Source organism: Alternaria conjuncta, assembly GCF_024043145.1.
Source record: "Alternaria conjuncta strain BMP 0040 chromosome Unknown scaffold_11, whole genome shotgun sequence".
Lineage (NCBI taxonomy): Eukaryota > Fungi > Ascomycota > Dothideomycetes > Pleosporales > Pleosporaceae > Alternaria > Alternaria conjuncta.
The window spans coordinates 916505-934654 of NW_026250100.1; the positions used below are offsets into that span (position 1 = coordinate 916505).

Here is an 18150-nt window from a genome sequence, read left to right on the forward strand (position 1 = left end):
TCACCGTGCCTCCGCGGGAACCTCTGCCGCTGGCTTTGGCATAGGCTTGAGCTCTGAACCTGCCCCGCTCTCAGCCCGCTTCCGGCCTGTGAGGGAGAAATGATGGCTCGAGCTAGGTCGCTCTTCTGTCTTATCGGTGTTGTTGTTATCACCGAAGCGCGAGAAGATGCTGCGCTTCTTTGGCTGCGGCTTCGGCTCGTCGTTCAGGCCCACCTCCTCGAACCCCTCCTCGGGCACTTGCTCGTGGCTTTCGCTGTGGCGGGGTTGTTGCATCGAGGAGCGCGGTGTGGCGCGCGAACGGCGGACGTCGAGCGAACGTCTGGTATCTACGGAGCGGCGTGCATCGAGCGACTGGCGGGGGTACGTCTCGTGGACATTGTCTTGGATTGGGGAGCGCGCGGAAATGTCCTATATTCATTAGCGGGGTCTTGCCACTGGTCGCATAACATACAAATGACCGCCTGTACGAGTCGAAGCTCTCGCGCGAGATACTAAACGGCTCATTCTCGGCGAGCAGACTGCGGTGATTTGAAGATGTGGTCGAGATGTTAGACTTGGAGTGCCAGAAGGTGGGCTTCTCTTGCTGAGGGCTCGGCTGTCGCAACGTCAATCAATGTCTCACGCGGTGACATACGCGCGTGTCGCTGTCCCTCCTGCATCCACAATCACATGGGCTTGACATTGCTTACCGGTAGATACACGCCGCTGTCGTTTATTTCTATCACATGGTAAGCGCCCACTCAGCCGATGCAGTGATGCCGCCCCAGGAACATGCTCATGTTTGAGCCCCAGGCGCATTCGCGGGAAATCTCACCACTCAATTTGTACTCGACAGGGTCCTTGACCTGCACGGGTGCGGCGCCCGAAACAGCTGTGCTCTTGAAACCGTTCTCCGGCGCGCTCCGCTGGGCCTCATCGACGGCCTCAGGCACACCCGCGCGACGAAAGGGATTGCGGATAGGCATGGTGGTAGGGCGCTAGGGATCAAACAAGGCGGTACGAGAACAGAGTGGGGAGTTTCAGTAGGCTGGTGTAGATTGAAAAGGCGAAGAGGAATGGTAGGTCGCGGCTGAGATCATGACTTCTGCGCGGCGCCAATCGGGCAGGAACCAATTGCCCTAATGTGGCATCGCCTCGGCACCTACCAAGTCCCGATTCAATCTTGGAATGTCCTCGTGTGAGAGGTTGGCGCAAAACCAAAGACGTCATGTCGCAGACGCGCAGACTTGATTGACTGTTGTCTGTAGAGATTTCATCAGCTGTCGAACCAGGCACGCTCTGGGGCGCAGATCAGACTGATCCCTGCATTAACACGACGGAAGTCAGGTACCAAAGAGCCCCTCAGCTCACCACAGCCGCGCCTCAAAACAGCTTGTTTGCACCTCACACAGGCTGACCTGCGTTATCGCGACTAGAGAACTGCTCACCGGCGGTATCCTTACCTTTGCGCTGGCACGAACATTCGCTACGGCACCTTGCGCTAGGTGGATGTGATGCGGTGATGAGGCAACTCATCTAAATCAGGCTGCGACGGGAGGTTGCGCCTCATATCCGAAACATTGGAAGATCTTCGCGGTTAAAGACGATGGTTTCTGTGCCTCAGCCATCAGCCTCTGCACGATTCGAAGTTCGCACGGCCGACTCCACTGCTGTCGGCCCCTCTTTACTCGATCTGTGACCGGGGTAATATGTGCGGAACATGAGGCTGTGCCCATGTGAGCAAGGTCGGCAACGTTCGAGATCCCGGCGAAGTTACATGAGATATTTCGAGTGTAAACACTGCAGGCGATCCATGTGATGGAATGGTAGCTGCGAACTCTCGAGACGGACCTACCGCGGTAAGTAGGGTCTGGTCTGCTTTGAGTCTCCCCGACAACACTTTGTAGTGTTTTGAGATGCCGTTTGCCCTGGCTACGGATACTACGGATACTTGCTAACGGTAGCCGCATGGGAAGAAGGAATTCGCCGTACATGAACCACTTGGAGATGCCGTATCCGCGACACTGGGTCGGAAGATCAGCGTACGGTAGTCAGGTCAACTCAGCCTTGGTGAAGTGTAGGAATGTAGTCGCATTGATGGCTTTTGTTCAGCAATATCGCGCTAGATACAGAGAGCATTAGTAGCTAATTGTTGGTCAGTGGAAAGCTCAACGCAAGGCTGCGTCCAGGCTGGACTGCTGCAAAGCAAACACGCATGCGGCAAACATCCCCACCGACGCTTGTCGAAGTGCATGGAGCAGATGCCAATCATGCCTTGCAGCTTCCCCTCACCTTGATCACCACTGCGGCCTAGTTGCAGCACAAAGCTCGTTCACTTGTGCGGTTGTGGTGAGGAGCACCAAATCTTATACGAGCGCGATTATAATGCCCAGAAACTGGAAAGCGCCGGCGCATTATTTGAAGTTTTCGGATCATGAGATGGCATGGGTACGAAGGATTCGTGGATACGAGGACTAGGGTTGAGTCAATAATTTCGCGGCTTACTTTGCAGCACTAAATCGCCTTGTGCATCGTTTGCCTTGGCTGAGGCACCAAGACGGAATCACCATCATCGTCTCGTCATGATCCAATTTTCTAGAACGAGAAGTGGCTTCCGATGACTTGTGGCTGAACGCCGGGAGAAAAAAATGGAACCGACCGAGGGGCCAACATTGAGTACGGCCAACACGTTCACCATGGCAAGGGCTTTCGTTGGGTAATTGTGTAGAGATGATGCTTTTTGAAGGTACTGAAAAGAACAGTTAGTATGACTAACGATCGTGTATGATCAGTGCGCACTGGCGAGTGGTAGTAGATTCCGCGCTCGCCTAGACAATCGATACATTCCCGGCATGGTGGCGAGCGACGAGATGACCCCAAAGCGTGCGCTGGAGAAAAGAATTTGGAACCGGCCGGGAGCGGTGTGCTGGGAGTGACCGTTACACCAGAGTAGATGCGGTGCGCCATGCCCTCAAAGGACGTGCCCCGCTCCCATCCAGGTCTGTGAGATACCATCATGGTGGATCGATGCGTGAGATGAACCTTGAAGAGTGCCAAGCAGCGACGAATAGCGGAAGGCCTTGGGCAAGAAAGTGGGAAGACCGTCTCATCCAACGACCGCGGCATGCCAAAGCCGCCATCCGCCCGCCCCAAAATTGGAAGCCCACTTAGCAATGTGTGTAGTGGCTGAAGACGCTTCTGTTGTGTGTGAAGGCGATCGTGCGGTGCAGTTGTGACGATAGCCTCGTGTTTCAGAGGCAAGGGAATGGCAAGACGGTCGCATCCGACTCAACGGAAGATCACTCAACCTGAGGAATAATACGAGTTGATATTGAGCTGGTGTTTCCGAAACACACGGAGCAGTCCATAGAGGGAAATTCGTCATCCTCGCTAGCCGTCCACAAGCGCGCACACCCCTGGGGCCTTCCCTTTTAGCTTACCAGCATCGCTCGGATTCATCGTGGTTCCCAGCGGCTGACTTCCGCCATCAACGTCGACGATATTCTTACGTCGATATAGACCCCGTTCTCATGTTACACCCACCTGGGCCTTCAAATCCCTTCAAACACGTGCGGCGTCGTGGCTCGCAATGGGCTCGCGATGCTCCTGGCGCCCGAGAGGTTAGGGCTTCGTATAGCTCCACATACCGTGGCCGATCACAAACAGTCAACGTGCCACATCGTCGCTTGCTAGACTAGTCTTTGCTATTTCAGTCTACAACCCGCACCGTGTCGCGAGACCCCTGCAAGCGCCCCTGCCTAACTTAGCGCTCGAACAGGGTAGCGCCTGCCCTAGACAACCCAGCCAACTTTTCACCACCGTGTGCCGTCCACGGGTTGTTTCTCAGCGGGTCCGAGAGTTGAGCTGATCTCGCTGCATGCAATATAATAAATCCTCTCCCAACCTGTCTCTCGCTCCCTGTGCCTTCCGCCCCCGACTCGCTCCCCGTACCCATCTGCGTGAATGACAGGTCTGATTCACTAGTGCCAATCCACTCGTCTTCCTCGACGTTACACACTCGTTTTTACCACGCCAAAGGGTCCGGTCCTAAAACCCCCGCCTCGTACCGCAATTTCGCGCCTGAGACTCCTGTCGCTCGCTCACCTCTTTGTCCGGATCATCGATACCAATCTAATCAGGAACCCCCCATTCGCTACTGCCCTACCCGTCTGCACCTTCCTCTCCGACAGCTGTCACTCACAGTGTGCCTGCCTGCATCTCATCTCCGCCCCACCTGCTATTCTTACCTTGATCTCGACATCACTCCTACTCCACCGCAAACATGGGCTTCGGATCCTCCGACGGCAATGAGTTCTTCCAAAGCTGGGCCTTATGGCAGAAGATGACTTTCGTAAGGACTTCAACCAACTGCTGACTCCGCCTGCTAACGCTGCACAGGTACTGGCCTGCGGAATTGTACTCACCATCTTCCTGGGCCTGCTCAAGCTATGGTACGACAAGAACAAGGTCCGCAAGTACAGCAAAGTGGACAAAGGCAAACGCGCAGCCACTCCGGAAATGCTCGAAGCGCAGCCAGTAACCCAGGTGACCGAGGAGACCAAGGATGAGATTCCATTCGGCATCCGCGCAATCCAGAGCGGTATTGAGGTCGACGGTGTCTGGATCTCGCGTACCAACACCCCCGTTGGCAGTAGCCGTGCTTCCATCATCAGCGAAGCCCCTCCGTACGCTTCGCAGTCGCAACTCTCCCTGCCCCGGCCAGTCGCCCAAGGTTCCAGCCGCAACAGCTCGCGCGGTCCCAGTTCTTTCGACCGCGCCGTCTCCGCTGAGCCCGTCTCAACCCAGGACTCCCGATCATCTTCTCCTGCGCGTCCCCACAACCATGAGGGCCCCCGCTGCAGCAACTGCAATCACCACGTCTCCCGCAACAGCGCCCTCAATGCCCTGGAAAACCCCTACGCTACCCGCAACTCTGGCGCTACTTCTCGTGAGTATCAGCATGCGCAATAAATTGGACTATGCTAACAGCCTTAGCTCCCCTCGGTCAACATGGACAGTCCGCAAGCAATTCCAGCCGTCGCACCAGTGACGAGTCCGACTACATGGCAGCTGGCCAGGACGTCCGCACCTACGAGTCCGCATACTTCAGGCCCAACCAACCCATTGACCCCAAGACCGACCTCGAACTCCTCCGCAGCCATCGTCTTTCCCACGTCGCCGAGACTGGACAGCTCACTCCTCGAGTGCGCAAGCCAGGTAATAGCGGAGAGTGGGCCAGCGTGGCGGACAACCAAGTGTCCTCGGTCAATGGTGTTAACTATTTCATGCCTCAGAAGTCACCTTCTCCTCCGCTAGCTACTGTCGCCGACCAAGCTGAAGACGTATCTGCCGGACCGAGTCACGATGGCAACGCAGCGAACCAGGCAAGGCAAGCGGTTCCCCTGACCGAGTCTTACGCGCCCAACGCTCCCTACTACCCCGACACCTACGAACCCCGTGGCCCTCACCACCAATACAGCTACGATCAGGTGCCGTACGAAGTCAACACCGAGCAGAACCAGGATCGCGATGACCACGTCCTGCGCTCCGTCAACTCTGGCTTTCAGGTCCTGAAGCCGGGCACCTTCCAGCCACCCACCCCTGAGGAGGTTGAGCTCGCCGAGCGGAGAACATCAAAGAAGCTCCAGAAGAAGAGGAGGACATCCGGTGATTCGCGGAAATCAGCCTTTACCGAACAAGTCTAATTTTTCATTACGATAATGATAATTTCGCTACGGCTTCCACCTCGCCTCCACAACAACGTGCCGGCACCAACTGCATTGATGTTTTTACAGCGTTTAATCTTGTATCATCTGGCAACATCTGGGGCTTCTTCTGGGCAGCATTCTGGCACTGGGTACTTTGCATGTACGGTTTTGGAGCATGGACAGGCCCACCTACTGTTGTTTTTCTTAATTCACTCTCTCCGCCGCAACAGGTTGCTTGGCATACCAGGAACGCGAGCGGCGTTGTAGTAAACCATCATCATAATTGGGGCGTTATAGACACAAAATGGGCACACCTAACGATCGACACGTAGCATGAGTACCAGGGATTACGGGCTCATTGCATAGCATATAGTAGAATCACGAACTTCTTCTCTAATCCATTCCTTCTCAAATTTGACACGGTCTGCGCAGATCTGAGTAACTTGCTTCACCACTCTACTTACAACAGACTACGGCTATAATGGCCCAAGGCGACGAAGGATTAGAGTTCTCACCCCCTGAACGCCCGTGGCTTGAATTGGCGAGGCACAGTAAGAAGCCAAGTCCTCAGTTGCCGTCCGTCGTCAGCAAAGCGCCACTCAGCTGAACAATGTGCGCTGACATCAAGAAACTAGGCAAGTAAGCCACGCCCGACGTCACATGCTGGTGATTGGACGGAATCAAACGGGGCAAAACAGACTCTGCAGCAGGCAGAGAAGAAGAAAACCAAGTCTTACTTACACGAATGAATGTATGTATGTACGTGTATGCATAGAGCTGGAAGGATGTCTCGGTAGTGGCAACTTGCGCAGCATGTACATGAAGCTACTGGATACGTGGGTTGTGAAGCCGCGGGAACTTAGGCAGCTGATTAGCCCTGGGTGGTTGTTGAATACCTGCTCTACGGTGCGGTGAACATAGGCCAGTTTGTGTGAACGCATGTTTACTTGTTTTCGCTTAATGTGATTTGATGGGGTTGACTGGAGGATGTGAACGGGGATAGGAGAGCGTTACGTCTCACGTTACGAGAAAGACGCGTGGTTCGGGAGTAATATGGAGAATGGGTTTTACAGGTTTCGCTCTCCAGCTGTTCATGTTGAATCAGGACATTGAGATACGATCTCGCAATTTGTCGACAGAAGAACGCAACCAGGTTCCTGGACCGGCAAAATCGGCTCCTACCTACCGTCTGCCGTGCCCCGACCCGTGTCCCTGTTTTCCTCCTTCCTTCTTTCCTCGCGTAACTGCCTTGTTGAGTGGCGTCTTTGCTCTAGTAGGTCTTGGTACATTTCCCATTTTTCTACTCCATCTTCTTTTTTTGCGAACGTGCGTTCTTCGCTTTCGGCCCGGTTCTCATCTCATCTCTTTGATGGGGGAGATGGGAAAATGAGAGAGGGGGTCGAGCGGGATGCGGAGATTGGGGAATCTTGCAGCTTGGGGGAGTAATTACCTGGATACGAGTATCGTGATAGAGCGACTAAATGGATTCGAAAAGTGGTCGCTATCCGGCCGATTTCACATGTCTAGCCAAGTCACATATTCCCATTGATTACAGACTAGCGCGATGTAGATATTTCCAATACCTCGGCTTCCACATTCTAGAACGCGTTGTCCTTGCTTAACATACATGCTGTATGCAAGGCGTAAAGTCTTCGACCGGTGAGTGAGTGAGTTACCAACTGTCGCCATTTTCCAACAACACACCCATCGCCGCGCGCTACGCCGTTACTGCCTAGGTAAGGAACCCAGATACCTAAATTAGAAACGTCGAGCCGTGTGGCGTGCATACATGCTGCGGGAGGCTTTCTCACGGTCTGTCTGGCGCAATCGATAGGGCGTTGGGTTAGCGAGAAGGCGGCAGCGGGGTTGAGTCGCGCCTTCCTATCCGCTGGTCGCGCCTGCCCAATAACCTGCTTTGTGGTGCAGCGTGCAGAGAAGCCTCATCGTCATTCACGACAACGGACTTTCGAGTTGTTTTTCCCCTTACGCTGCGAATTCGCCTAATCTCCTGATATCGCGAGCATGGGTACACGTGGATTACGACATGTAAGAGGCGGGGCGTTGTGATGCGCTGGCCCTTTACACAGGCGAGGCATCCAGGGGCAAGGTCGTAAGTACTGGTCCTGAGAGGTGTGATTGACGGTGACAAGTCACCGTCACTGTCGCACGGAATCGGTTCCAGATGCATTGGTGCAGGATCTGTGTGCCAATCGATGTCTTGTCTCTGTAGATGAGTTTGGGGATTTGATCGGTACGGGCTACCGCACACCGGGTCGTTGTTCCTCGAAGACTGCGGAGGATGTTCAGAACGACCCAAACGCAGCGCCTTTGACCACTCGGCCACAGCAAAATATCGCACATCGAGCAGCGAATGCTCTTCGACATCTTTCTGACAGCGTAACTGCCGCCTTGATTGTTCTTAGTACTCTGGACAATCCGGCGACCTCGCCACTATCCTCGCTTGTATTAAGATGCTTCCTTGAAAGCACAAAGGTCGGTCATACTAATACAAGATCGAGATCATCAAACACCTCGGGCTCGGCCATGAGCAGGCCTGCAGTCTACATTACGATAAAAGCAAGCAATTTAGTTGACCTAACGTCAATGTAGGCTCCGAGGTGTTCAGTTTTCTCTCTAATTGGGGTGTAAGCAATCGTGAATGACATTGAAACTGCGAACCAAGCCGGCATCAGGCCGACTCTACTTTCCGTCGGTGCTGATGGATGGTTCTGCGATGCTAGAGGGATCCGTGGCTGAAAGCTACTACCCTGGAGTTTGATCTGCTTGTATGCCTGAAGTACCCGCCCAATGGGATAAGCACCAACTTCGCTGATGATCACCACGGAGTTTGGTGGATTCGGTATGATCCTAAGCTCATTCTCAAGCTTGAGCCGGGCTTCGGCCAAGATGAGAAAGCTGATAAGCCGATTGCGGCGTGGAAGATACTGCAGGACAGTAAGGATAGCTCCTTCGGCAAGAGCTACGGCCGCAACTATATCAGCCCCAACACTTCATTCCCCATACTCGAATGAGCCTGCTACGCCAGCACTTACGTTCGTCGCCATGTAGCGACGGAGCTCGCGTATTCCTGTACTCTATTTCAGTAGTGTAAGACTGCTACATACCCCATACGGCCTGTTTTCTGCGTTGCAGCGAATCATTCAGAGGTCTACATCGCTGTTAGTCTTTCCTAGACATCGTGTCATGTACCAATGTAGGCCGCAAGAAGCAACAAGAATAGTATGGATTCAGACCATCCGGAAGACTACATTGCTGTTAGTTCCTGCCTGTTCACTTTCTTTGTACTGTCGTAGGCCGCAAGAAGCAATAAGTTTTTCGTAGAAACAGATCACCCAGAAGTCTACATCGCGTTTGAAGCTTTCTGGTATCGTGCTATACACTGCTGTATGCGGCACGAAGCAATGGCAATGTAATAGAAACCAGTCTCCTAGAAGCCTACGTTGCTGTTATGTCTTTCTAGCCGCCTCGTTTGAAGACAATTGCGTCTCGAAACTCGACGTGACGTCACGTGAATGTCGATAGCAGCCACGGGATATCTCTGCGATATTTCTCATTGACCGCCGATTTGTCACGCTCAACTGTGCAAACCCTCCGTTTGCGCCTTTACCATAGGCACCCATACACGGCCTTCTCGCTTCCGATTGACATCATCGCAACTGCCGCTCCAATTACCTCTCATACTCGCGACACCCTAAACACCCGCGCCGATATGGCCACCAAGACCACTAAGAGGCGCAAAATGCGACCTTACGAGAGAAAGGCACTGGTTATCGAACAACTGGGCTTCGGGCGGAAGCAAGCGTTCAGAGACTGGCGCGCGAGTGATCTAGTGAAGCCCTATTGGGAAAGATTTAGCAAACACTTCCTAGATTCGTTTCTTTCCAAATCCGACAAGAAGGGTCTAAAGTTCGTTCACGTCTACACTTGGATAATCAACGGCGAGAAGGCTAGCGCGAGGACATTCTCCGCCCGCATCGACCGACAGTACACTACCGATATCGACTAGCATGCATGGCTTTTGTATTGCCTTCTCGATCAAAACACGAAGGACAGAAATGGTTGCTTCTATGCGAAGGGGCTTGAGAGATTGGCAACATACCGAAGCATGTGGGACTTCATCGCTTTCGAGAAGCGACAGCGCGCACGGGGCAAGGGCAAAGGCACTGCCAGTTCATCAAAAACCGCACCATCCTCGTCCAAACAACTAGACCTCCTCGAAGCTACCTTATCTGTGGATGCGTATGAGCATCGCCTCCGTCCCTACGAAGGTGTGGCCAGTATCTTCTGAGTCGAAGGTAGGCCGGAAGTTTTGGAAGAAGATGAAGGAATATCCATTCAAGCAACTGTCCGGGGATTTTGTGGCTACACTGAAGCTGAGTTCGAAAGAGCGGTCATGGACGTCTTTGATCTACGTAGCCACCGGCAGATCGTGGTGGAGTTGGATGCCTGGAGGAATTTGACGTACACCGGCGCTCAAAAGTACCACGAAACTGGGAAAAAAACCATTTTCACGTTGGCCACCAGAGAAGTAATCAACGAAGAAGAGATGAAGCCGGTACCGTTGTTTCTACAAAGGGTGCGAATGAGTTTGACGTAGCTCCCATCAATAGGCGCTTGCTCGGTTCAAGCGCACAGGACGGCCAAGTGCATGGGTACGCCACATATCGCTGCTCACTACCAAGTCGTTCAACACCCATGAAGACGCTGTCTCAATGCCGAAGAGCTTTCCTTCCTTATCAGCTCAATTAAACTTGGAAATCTGGGGAAAGAATGACGAGCCTTCAGACGAAGAAGAGGAGGATGGAGATCATCTCGTGGTTACATGTGTATATGTAGCTTACGATAGTATCCGATAGTACATGCGACACAGTGCAACACATCAAATAACGTGGGTCTCTCTTTTGGCTTATACCAGAAGCTGAGTTTAGTAGCTTGCTCATATGCCTGCAAGCAAGTCCACCAGCTGATTTCACGTTCGGGTGGGATGCTTCAGATATGGGTCTTACTATTTGGTGATCTATTCGTGGTAGACAGGTAGACTCAATACGTGAGTAGATCTAACAGACCGGTAAAGTAACACAGTATAATACATAACAAGAAATCCAGTCCTCTTCCATCTAACAATTAAGCATCTCCGCATCGCATGCACCCTCAAAAGTCCAAAAGACTCCTCCCAGGCACAACAACCGCAGTATTCGGCACCGCCAAATCCTTAGCCGGCTCAGCCTTCGGTACCACAAACCCATACTCCGCCTCCCAATCGTCTTCATAATCGCTCTCATCCTCTGAATCCCAGTCACTCTCCTCGCTGTTATCCTCATAATCGCGCTCACTCCAGCCATCGCTATCATCATCCGCCTCTTCTTCCTCCTCCTCTTCATCCACCCAATCCGCATCATCCTGGTCATCGCCATCGTTCTCAAAGTCGCGTGTGGAAACCTTGACCTTACTGATGACTGGTATATCCAGAAACCTATGACAGCTCAAGTCCTCTAGCTCTCCAGTGAGCAGCTCAGTGCCAGCTGTGTAGCCTAATCCGCCTTTCTTGTCTATCTCTTTGCGCTCGAAATCGAGTTGCACAATGGCCGGTTCGCCCCAGCTGTTGGTGTGGTTGAAGCGCAGTACCAGCAATGTATCCCATAGTGGTAGTGGCTTTGAGGTGATAAGCTGTTGGATGGCGTTGGCGTGGCTTCGTTTGCTGTGATGCACGTATAGGGCCTCCAGTCCGCTCAGCGCTGTGAGCATGGCCTCCATACGTTTGCCGTAGTTGTCGTCGATCGTGCCTTCGCTCATCTTCAGGTATTTGACGGTCGACGCGTAGGTGGGATTCGAGGTGACGGTGCGTAGGAACAGATCCCAACGCGTGTTGGCGATTGTTAAGCTGATGTTCTTCGCAATGTGTACGGAGGAAATGCGATTGAGTGAGTGCGCCGTCAATGAGAGGTTGATAATATGGCGGTAGAGTGTTGGCTGTTGGCCTTCTTCAATGTCATTGACACTGGGCCGATCGGGCGCAAGGTATACGGATATTAGATGGAGTACTGGGTCGGGGAGGGACGATAAAGTAACGAGGGACATGTTTGCGGTAAGGGACGAGGTCGCGAACTATTTGCGACAAATTCGCAGATTGAGGTATTAGGTTTAGAGGAAAAAGAGGCGAGGTGGTGGGTATATATTGGAGAGAGACGCGTCTCGATGATGTAGACGCGCCGAAATGGCGCTAAGTTTGAGATGGTATGGCGCGTGCACCCCCTAGAAAGAAGAACACGAAATGGCGCGGCAGTGTTCCCGGGCTATAGGCGAAGTGCCGGTAATGGCAGGAGCAGCAGCAGCAGCAAAAGTTGATATGTTGTGAATGCCCTCTCGGCACATGAAATCCTATTGCATTGCCATAATATGTTGACCCAAACGCCGCGCTGTGCATGAAAATCAATCACGTCCTACCCTCGCTCATAACTTGACTTTCTTCGCAGGTTTCTGTTCCGCTATCGCGTCGTCCTTCTTCCGCTTGAAAATGCTCTGGCTCTTCATCTGACCAAGTCCGGCCTTATTCGCTGGTGCAGTCTTTGCCTTCAGCCCGAAACTGAGCTTGACAGGCGCTGCTTCCGCCTTCACCTCCGTGGCATCTGTCTTCTCCTCTGTTTGTGTTTGTTCGTTGGCCGGCGATTCGACCTTCTTCTCCTCCGTTGGGGACGCTCCTTCGGCCGGTGGAGTGACCTGCTGTTGTACTGCTGCTTGTGCCGCCGCTCGTTTTGCCTCGATAGCCTTCTTAGCCTCGGCTTCTTCTTGTGCACGCTTCGCCATCTTCTTCAACATCTTGTCTTCGCCCGCACCGCTCCGTGCCTCAGCAGCCTCCATCTCCGCGATCTCGTTGCGCCTGTTCAAAGCCGCGACGGAGGTGTCTCTCCAAGCGATCATCAATCCGTCCTTTTCGTCTTCCTTGACATGGCAGATACCCTCGCGTCCCAGGTGTTTGGCGAACTCGGTGAGCGAACTCCACTTAGTAGCGTTCATATGGACGTGCTCCTTGTCTCGGATATACTCGTTGTAGAACTTGTTGACACCGATCCATTTCTCGTTGTGTGCTGTCCGCAGAAGATTGACGAAATCCCTTTGGAATTCGTTGCTGAAGCCTTGGATGTACTTCTTAGGGTCCTCGCCAACGACTTGCAAGTTTCGGACGTGGCCCTCGCTCTGGACGTGGCATTTGAAGCCGTTGGCGTCGCGACATTGCTTCTGGCACGGCTCACACCACCAGCGCAAGCGCTGCAAGCCCTTTGACTTCATCTTGTTGGCCACCCATTTTGTACTGCCCGCTTCAGCCTTGCCCATGGTTGTGGTTGTGGTTGTGGCGGTGTCGACGGTGATTTGGCGTAGAGGGTAATGCGGTTACGAGGACGGTCGTCGCGTATACAGTGTGAAATCACAGCGGATGTCGAGGATAGTCCCGTGTGATCGTGTGGGTTTCGTATAGGTAGCCGCGATGCGCGGGGCGAAAGGTCGTATGGTGATTGAAGATTGGCGTGAATGCGCAAGACTCGTAGGGCTGCTCAAGTGGCTGACTAAAGAGATCGCCACCCGCGGCTGCGCTAGCGCTAGACAGAACTGGGTCCACTGCGCACGAAGGTAACTGCGTCTCATGTGCGCACGCGATACCTCGCATTTGATAAGTTGATAGTAAGCTGTTTGAGAATAAAAACGTCTTTAAAGTTTGGAATGGTAGAAGTACCGTCGAAGTCACCAATATCAGTGGGTATCGGATTTCACCACGAGCGCTCCCCGAACGTACAATGTAGAACCCCTTGGATTCAAAGTCCATTAGTATGCTGAACATCACCTAGTTCAGGTAGTTCACTTGACGCTTTTGTAGCCCTTGAACACATCTCATACAAGCACAGAACTAAACAGGTTTGCAGACTACATTGATATGAAACCCTTCAAAGTAGGTAAGCTAGCGTCAATGTAGCCTCTAGGGTGTTCAGTGTTTTCCTAGGTTGACGTGGATGGATGAAGGTGAGTGAGCGGATATTTGTTCGCTTCGGCAGGGACCCAGGCAATTTTATACCCACACGTTACAAGGCGCCGCGCCCAACTCAGACAGTACCTAGGTAGCCATACTCTATCCTCCTGATAGACTCGTAGCTACGACTAGCTACAATGGCGCGAGGTTCCTTCACCACTTCCTCTAAAAAGCGAAAGCGCTCAACGCGCAAGCCGTATGAAGACAGAGGCAAGATCGTCGCCTCTCTCGGATACTCCTACACTGACGCCGCTTTTGACAAGTGGCGAGACTCATCGCTCGTCAAACCGTGGTGGGAAGTCTTCGCCAGCAAGTTTCTGAAGACAGATCTCTACAAGCCTGGTAATAGCGTTCCCACCTTCGACGATCTCTATGCACGCATCCGGGACGATGAGTGGCGCGGCCGCATAGGATCCCTTGGACAGACGCATTTTCCGAGGTACGACAACGAGACGGACCGGTATTCATGGGTGTTACACAGACTCGTCGTGGAGAACACTGGCGACCGCGAGGGGTGTTTCTACTATTGGGCAAGAGAAGACGTGGAAACCGTATTCCGAACAGCTTACCACTACATCCTGTTTGCAAAATGGGAGCGCGCAACAGCACTCACGAGATCGAAATCCACGAGATCAGCAAAGGCGAATCCAAAGGCGACTACTGCACGTAACCCGGCGCCTTCATCAGACGACTCGGATGCTGGAGAGTGCGAACCAACACTAGGGCTTGCGTGCGTGCGGTGGACTGAAGGTCGACCTTTGGGCGCGCTTACAGCGATTGAGATCGAATCGTTTCGTAGCTATAGCTTGAAGGACTTCCTGGGAGAGATCAACCGGCGTTTTGGGCTCAGTAACCGCAAACAGCGTTGTAAGGCGCTGGTAGCTGAGGACAGCCAGGCACGCCCGGCAAAGTATGAAGTGGTCATCTTCACGCTGGAGACTGAGGATATCGAGGTTCCGGAGGAGAAGCTCAGCGGCGATGACAGGGTGTTCCGATAGGACGATTACATATCGGACAAGGTATCGCTTCCATGGAGGTGAGGAATTATTAGACCAGGGGGAAATTGTACCTTATACTGGGAAACAAAACGAACAGGTGCTCTGAAGTCTACATTGCTCTGAGGACCTGAGTTTGTAAAATACGGAGGTGATGTAGACGTCTCAGTTAGAAGATCAATGTCCGCTTCTCCTCCGAATAAAGTGCCCTCGTGCTGAGATGACACACACCTTCTCGTGCTTTAGCACACCAACCTCTTGCGCCAACGACCCCCCTAATGCAGAACCATCCCCTTGCATACCCGTCACGGCCCGCAGTCTTGGCTACAATCAACACTCTTCATTTCTTTCCCAACCCGGTAGCAAAAAAGATCTAGAACATATGAGGAGCGGGATGTTCCAATACAACGATCAAACATCGTATGAGGTTTGCTTCCGCGGAGGCAGGGGTAGTGCTAGATTAGGGAGAAAGTGCGAGCCTCGGAAGAAGAGTGAGGGAGTGCGAAGGAGTGCGACAAAAAGTGCGAAGAAGTGCGAAGGACTTCGACAAAAAGTGCGAAGTGCGACTGTGTTCTACGGTGGGGTAATCAGGAGTTACCTCTTTGGGGGTATTCAGGATGGGAATCTGAGAATACGGTACTGATGATGATGGATGATATGGCGAACCGAGTTTGACATGGAGGAAACGGGGTTCTGACACAGAGATGTACGCGAGACATCCCAAACAGGGTAATGCATAGTGCATATCAGAGAAGGGCCCGCTATGATAGCCGTTTGAACCGAGAGTCGCAGGTCTTCGGTGCAGAGACACGGTACAGGAAGGCGGAAAGAGCAGCTCTGGACGGGAGGAGAAGGGTCAAGCCGCATACGCATATGCAGACATTACCGATGAACCAACATCCCAATCTCACCCAAAGAAAGAAGAAAAGAAAGCAGATACTTTACCTTTCCCTCTCCCATCCTCGACAAATCTCTTCACACAAACCCACACGTCTCACGCCCATTCGCCCCCCAAACCCCTCTCTCCATCCACCCATCACCTTAACTCACCGAAGGATTCACTTAATGCCCCCGAGAAGCACCGCAATTGACCGACTAGAATCAACACTTTTTGGCCTTTCCTTCCCCATGCAGGCAGCCTTATAGCAGATTTGACCGAAAAGGGTGGCAGGTGGAGACCGTGGAGGTGAAGTGGCAACAAAGGGAACGATTGTGGCGAAGACGCCAAGCCAACGTTGAAACCAAGGGAGCGATCCGAGAGGAGGATAGGGTAGGGTGTTCGGGTAAGTGTAGACGCCCCACTTTGCTTCGAAAAATTATGGGAATGCCGATGCCTTGCCGAGCATGGCCGTGTTCCCCGGTCCAAACAAAAGGCGGCACAGACGCGGGTTTTTGTGGGAATAAAGCGGAAATGGCAAATGGTCAAGGGGCATCAGTGCGTCTTGGTGAGAATAATAAGTCCGAAGAAGAGCGACTGGAATCCATGGTTTTTGCGTCTTGTTGCCTCTTGGAGTAACAGATGGGGCCGTTATGACGTTGCTCTCGGTGCGCTTGGTGTTGCGGATGGGTTATGCTTGTACCCGATGGTGTGGTTTTGCGTGTGGATAAGACTATTACCGTCGTGAACGGCCCTTTCACGCTCGCACGTCGGATTACGCGAGTATGTGTAAGCAGTGCCTTCCTCCGATCTCTCACAGATGCTTCAGATCGCACCCATTGTCCTTAATCCAGAGATCGCCGATGTCGCCGGCTGGAATCCACGCATAAGAGCGAGGTTGCCTAACGCAGACGGACCGGATGGGTGTACCAAGGTCGGTGCATTTGACCGAACCGCTGTATGAAAAGAGACATACTCCGAGTAGGCTTACAAAATCCTGATTCTGCCGCAATCAACGGTGGAATGGAAGTTGCTGCATTGGGTAAGTGGATATTCTTGCAATCGAGATCTGAGGATCGAGATTTTGAATAGTGATCAAGTGACGGAGGGAAAGAAGAGAAGATGCAGATTGGGACGGTGGTATTGTGGGGACCATGAGATGTACATTCGTAGATCATCTATGGGAGGCAGTCTGGGTATTCAATTGCCCTCTGCATATGCTGGAAATATACCACCGTTGGGTTATGCCAGGCCTTGAAAGAGCAAGGCAACTTCAAGCATACCGTTCTGCGAGCACGTACACACAACGTGGGTGCTGAATTGTTTCCAGGGCAAGTCTGGCGAGAACCGGCGCGGAGTGTCCTATTCTCGTGTTCGACGATGTTTTGTGTGGTGTTGCGCGGGTGACGAGTCAACCACGTGCACCCACTGCACATTATCTCCTGTCTCTTCAATCCACCCTCCGCCTAACACTCCTGTCACCATCAGCACCCATGCCGCCAACAACATCCTGGACCAGCTCCCTCAACTGCGCCTGCACCTCTTCAGAATCATAATCTTCCCGCGCCGCGAGCTCCTCAATGCGCCTCCGTATTTCAGGATCCGGCGCATCGACAGCATCTTCTTCCATGGTGCCTACATTGACCTTGACACCGTCGGGTAGTGGGGGCGGCGGGTGAACACCCTCAGTCTCTATGACGCCCGGTGCAGCTGGCTCGTCGCCGGTGCGTATACTCCTGAGGTACTGGTACACTTCGTGTGTCTCGCCCTCCTCTTCGCCAATTTTGTCCTCTGCTGTCTGGCCCTCCTGATTTTGTATCTTTGTGTCTGCGCCTAGTTCTTCAACAAGGCATTTCGCTACTTCGGTCTTTTCGGTCGCGAAGAGGGGAGTCTCGCCGTCTTCGTCGGTGATGTTGACGTCGGCATTGTATTTTTGGACCAGGTCGCGCAGCACGGCGAGTTGGTTGTACGAGGCTGCGGCGTGGACTAGCGAGTAGCCGTGTGCATCGCGGGCAGAGGCCAGGTGTGGGTGCTGCTCGAGCGAGGAGAGGATGGACTGCGGGCGCGTGTCGATGAGGTTGAGGAGGAGATCGATGGTTGGTGCTGGAAGCGCCATGGTGGGCTGCGCGTGAGGCTGGTCGGAAGCGGCGGGCGTCTGTGTCGGAATCCTCGGTATTCTGGGCGTGTTGGGCGATCGCGAGGGCTGCGCATTCGAGTACGCGCAATTCTGGCTGCAAATCTAAAAATGACGTGGTGGGCGGAGATGCGGAGACTTCCCTGTGGCGCTCCCCATCGCGCGGCTAGCTGCCATCCCGGCCCCCAGATCGACTAACATCTTGACTTTCATCATCATGCATCTGCGTAATACATGCCAAACTCTATCTAATTATCATCTTTAATGTTTATGTGAACATGTCTGGGGACCGCGCGGATGAACAGCTGGTGCAAGCCTCGGACACCGAAGTCAGGCCGGCGCAATAAGGAATTGTCACTGTATGGGGCGCTCTGGGCGCCAGCTGAGACATCCGGACGATCAAGACCAACGCCCAG

General features: G+C 53.1%; 7 protein-coding genes across 7 annotated transcripts; 3 read left to right on the forward strand and 4 right to left on the reverse strand.

Annotated features, from left to right (window-relative positions):
• Positions 1 to 965, reverse strand: J4E85_007841 (uncharacterized protein; the record flags this gene model as incomplete). Its single annotated transcript, XM_051472071.1, has 4 exons — positions 1 to 408; positions 452 to 595; positions 690 to 718; positions 815 to 965. 4 exons carry the CDS (start codon positions 963 to 965, stop codon positions 1 to 3), a joined length of 732 nt encoding a protein of 243 aa, XP_051324268.1.
• A 3296-nt stretch (positions 966 to 4261) lies between these two features.
• J4E85_007842 (uncharacterized protein) lies at positions 4262 to 5684 on the forward strand (the record flags this gene model as incomplete). Its single annotated transcript, XM_051472072.1, has 3 exons — positions 4262 to 4330; positions 4378 to 4927; positions 4975 to 5684. The coding sequence occupies 3 exons, from the start codon at positions 4262 to 4264 to the stop codon at positions 5682 to 5684; spliced, it is 1329 nt and encodes a 442-aa protein (XP_051324269.1).
• A 3733-nt stretch (positions 5685 to 9417) lies between these two features.
• On the forward strand, positions 9418 to 9996 carry J4E85_007843 (uncharacterized protein; the record flags this gene model as incomplete). Its single annotated transcript, XM_051472073.1, has 2 exons — positions 9418 to 9692; positions 9813 to 9996. The coding sequence occupies 2 exons, from the start codon at positions 9418 to 9420 to the stop codon at positions 9994 to 9996; spliced, it is 459 nt and encodes a 152-aa protein (XP_051324270.1).
• An 863-nt stretch (positions 9997 to 10859) lies between these two features.
• On the reverse strand, positions 10860 to 11786 carry J4E85_007844 (uncharacterized protein; the record flags this gene model as incomplete). The annotated part of the gene is made up of 1 exon (XM_051472074.1): positions 10860 to 11786. The coding sequence occupies one exon, from the start codon at positions 11784 to 11786 to the stop codon at positions 10860 to 10862; it is 927 nt and encodes a 308-aa protein (XP_051324271.1).
• Positions 11787 to 12158: 372 nt separating this feature from the next.
• J4E85_007845 (uncharacterized protein) lies at positions 12159 to 13040 on the reverse strand (the record flags this gene model as incomplete). The annotated part of the gene is made up of 1 exon (XM_051472075.1): positions 12159 to 13040. One exon carries the CDS (start codon positions 13038 to 13040, stop codon positions 12159 to 12161), a length of 882 nt encoding a protein of 293 aa, XP_051324272.1.
• An 825-nt stretch (positions 13041 to 13865) lies between these two features.
• On the forward strand, positions 13866 to 14726 carry J4E85_007846 (uncharacterized protein; the record flags this gene model as incomplete). Its single annotated transcript, XM_051472076.1, has 2 exons — positions 13866 to 14167; positions 14210 to 14726. The coding sequence occupies 2 exons, from the start codon at positions 13866 to 13868 to the stop codon at positions 14724 to 14726; spliced, it is 819 nt and encodes a 272-aa protein (XP_051324273.1).
• A 2324-nt stretch (positions 14727 to 17050) lies between these two features.
• J4E85_007847 (uncharacterized protein) lies at positions 17051 to 17716 on the reverse strand (the record flags this gene model as incomplete). Its single annotated transcript, XM_051472077.1, has 1 exon — positions 17051 to 17716. One exon carries the CDS (start codon positions 17714 to 17716, stop codon positions 17051 to 17053), a length of 666 nt encoding a protein of 221 aa, XP_051324274.1.
• Positions 17717 to 18150: the final 434 nt, after the last annotated feature.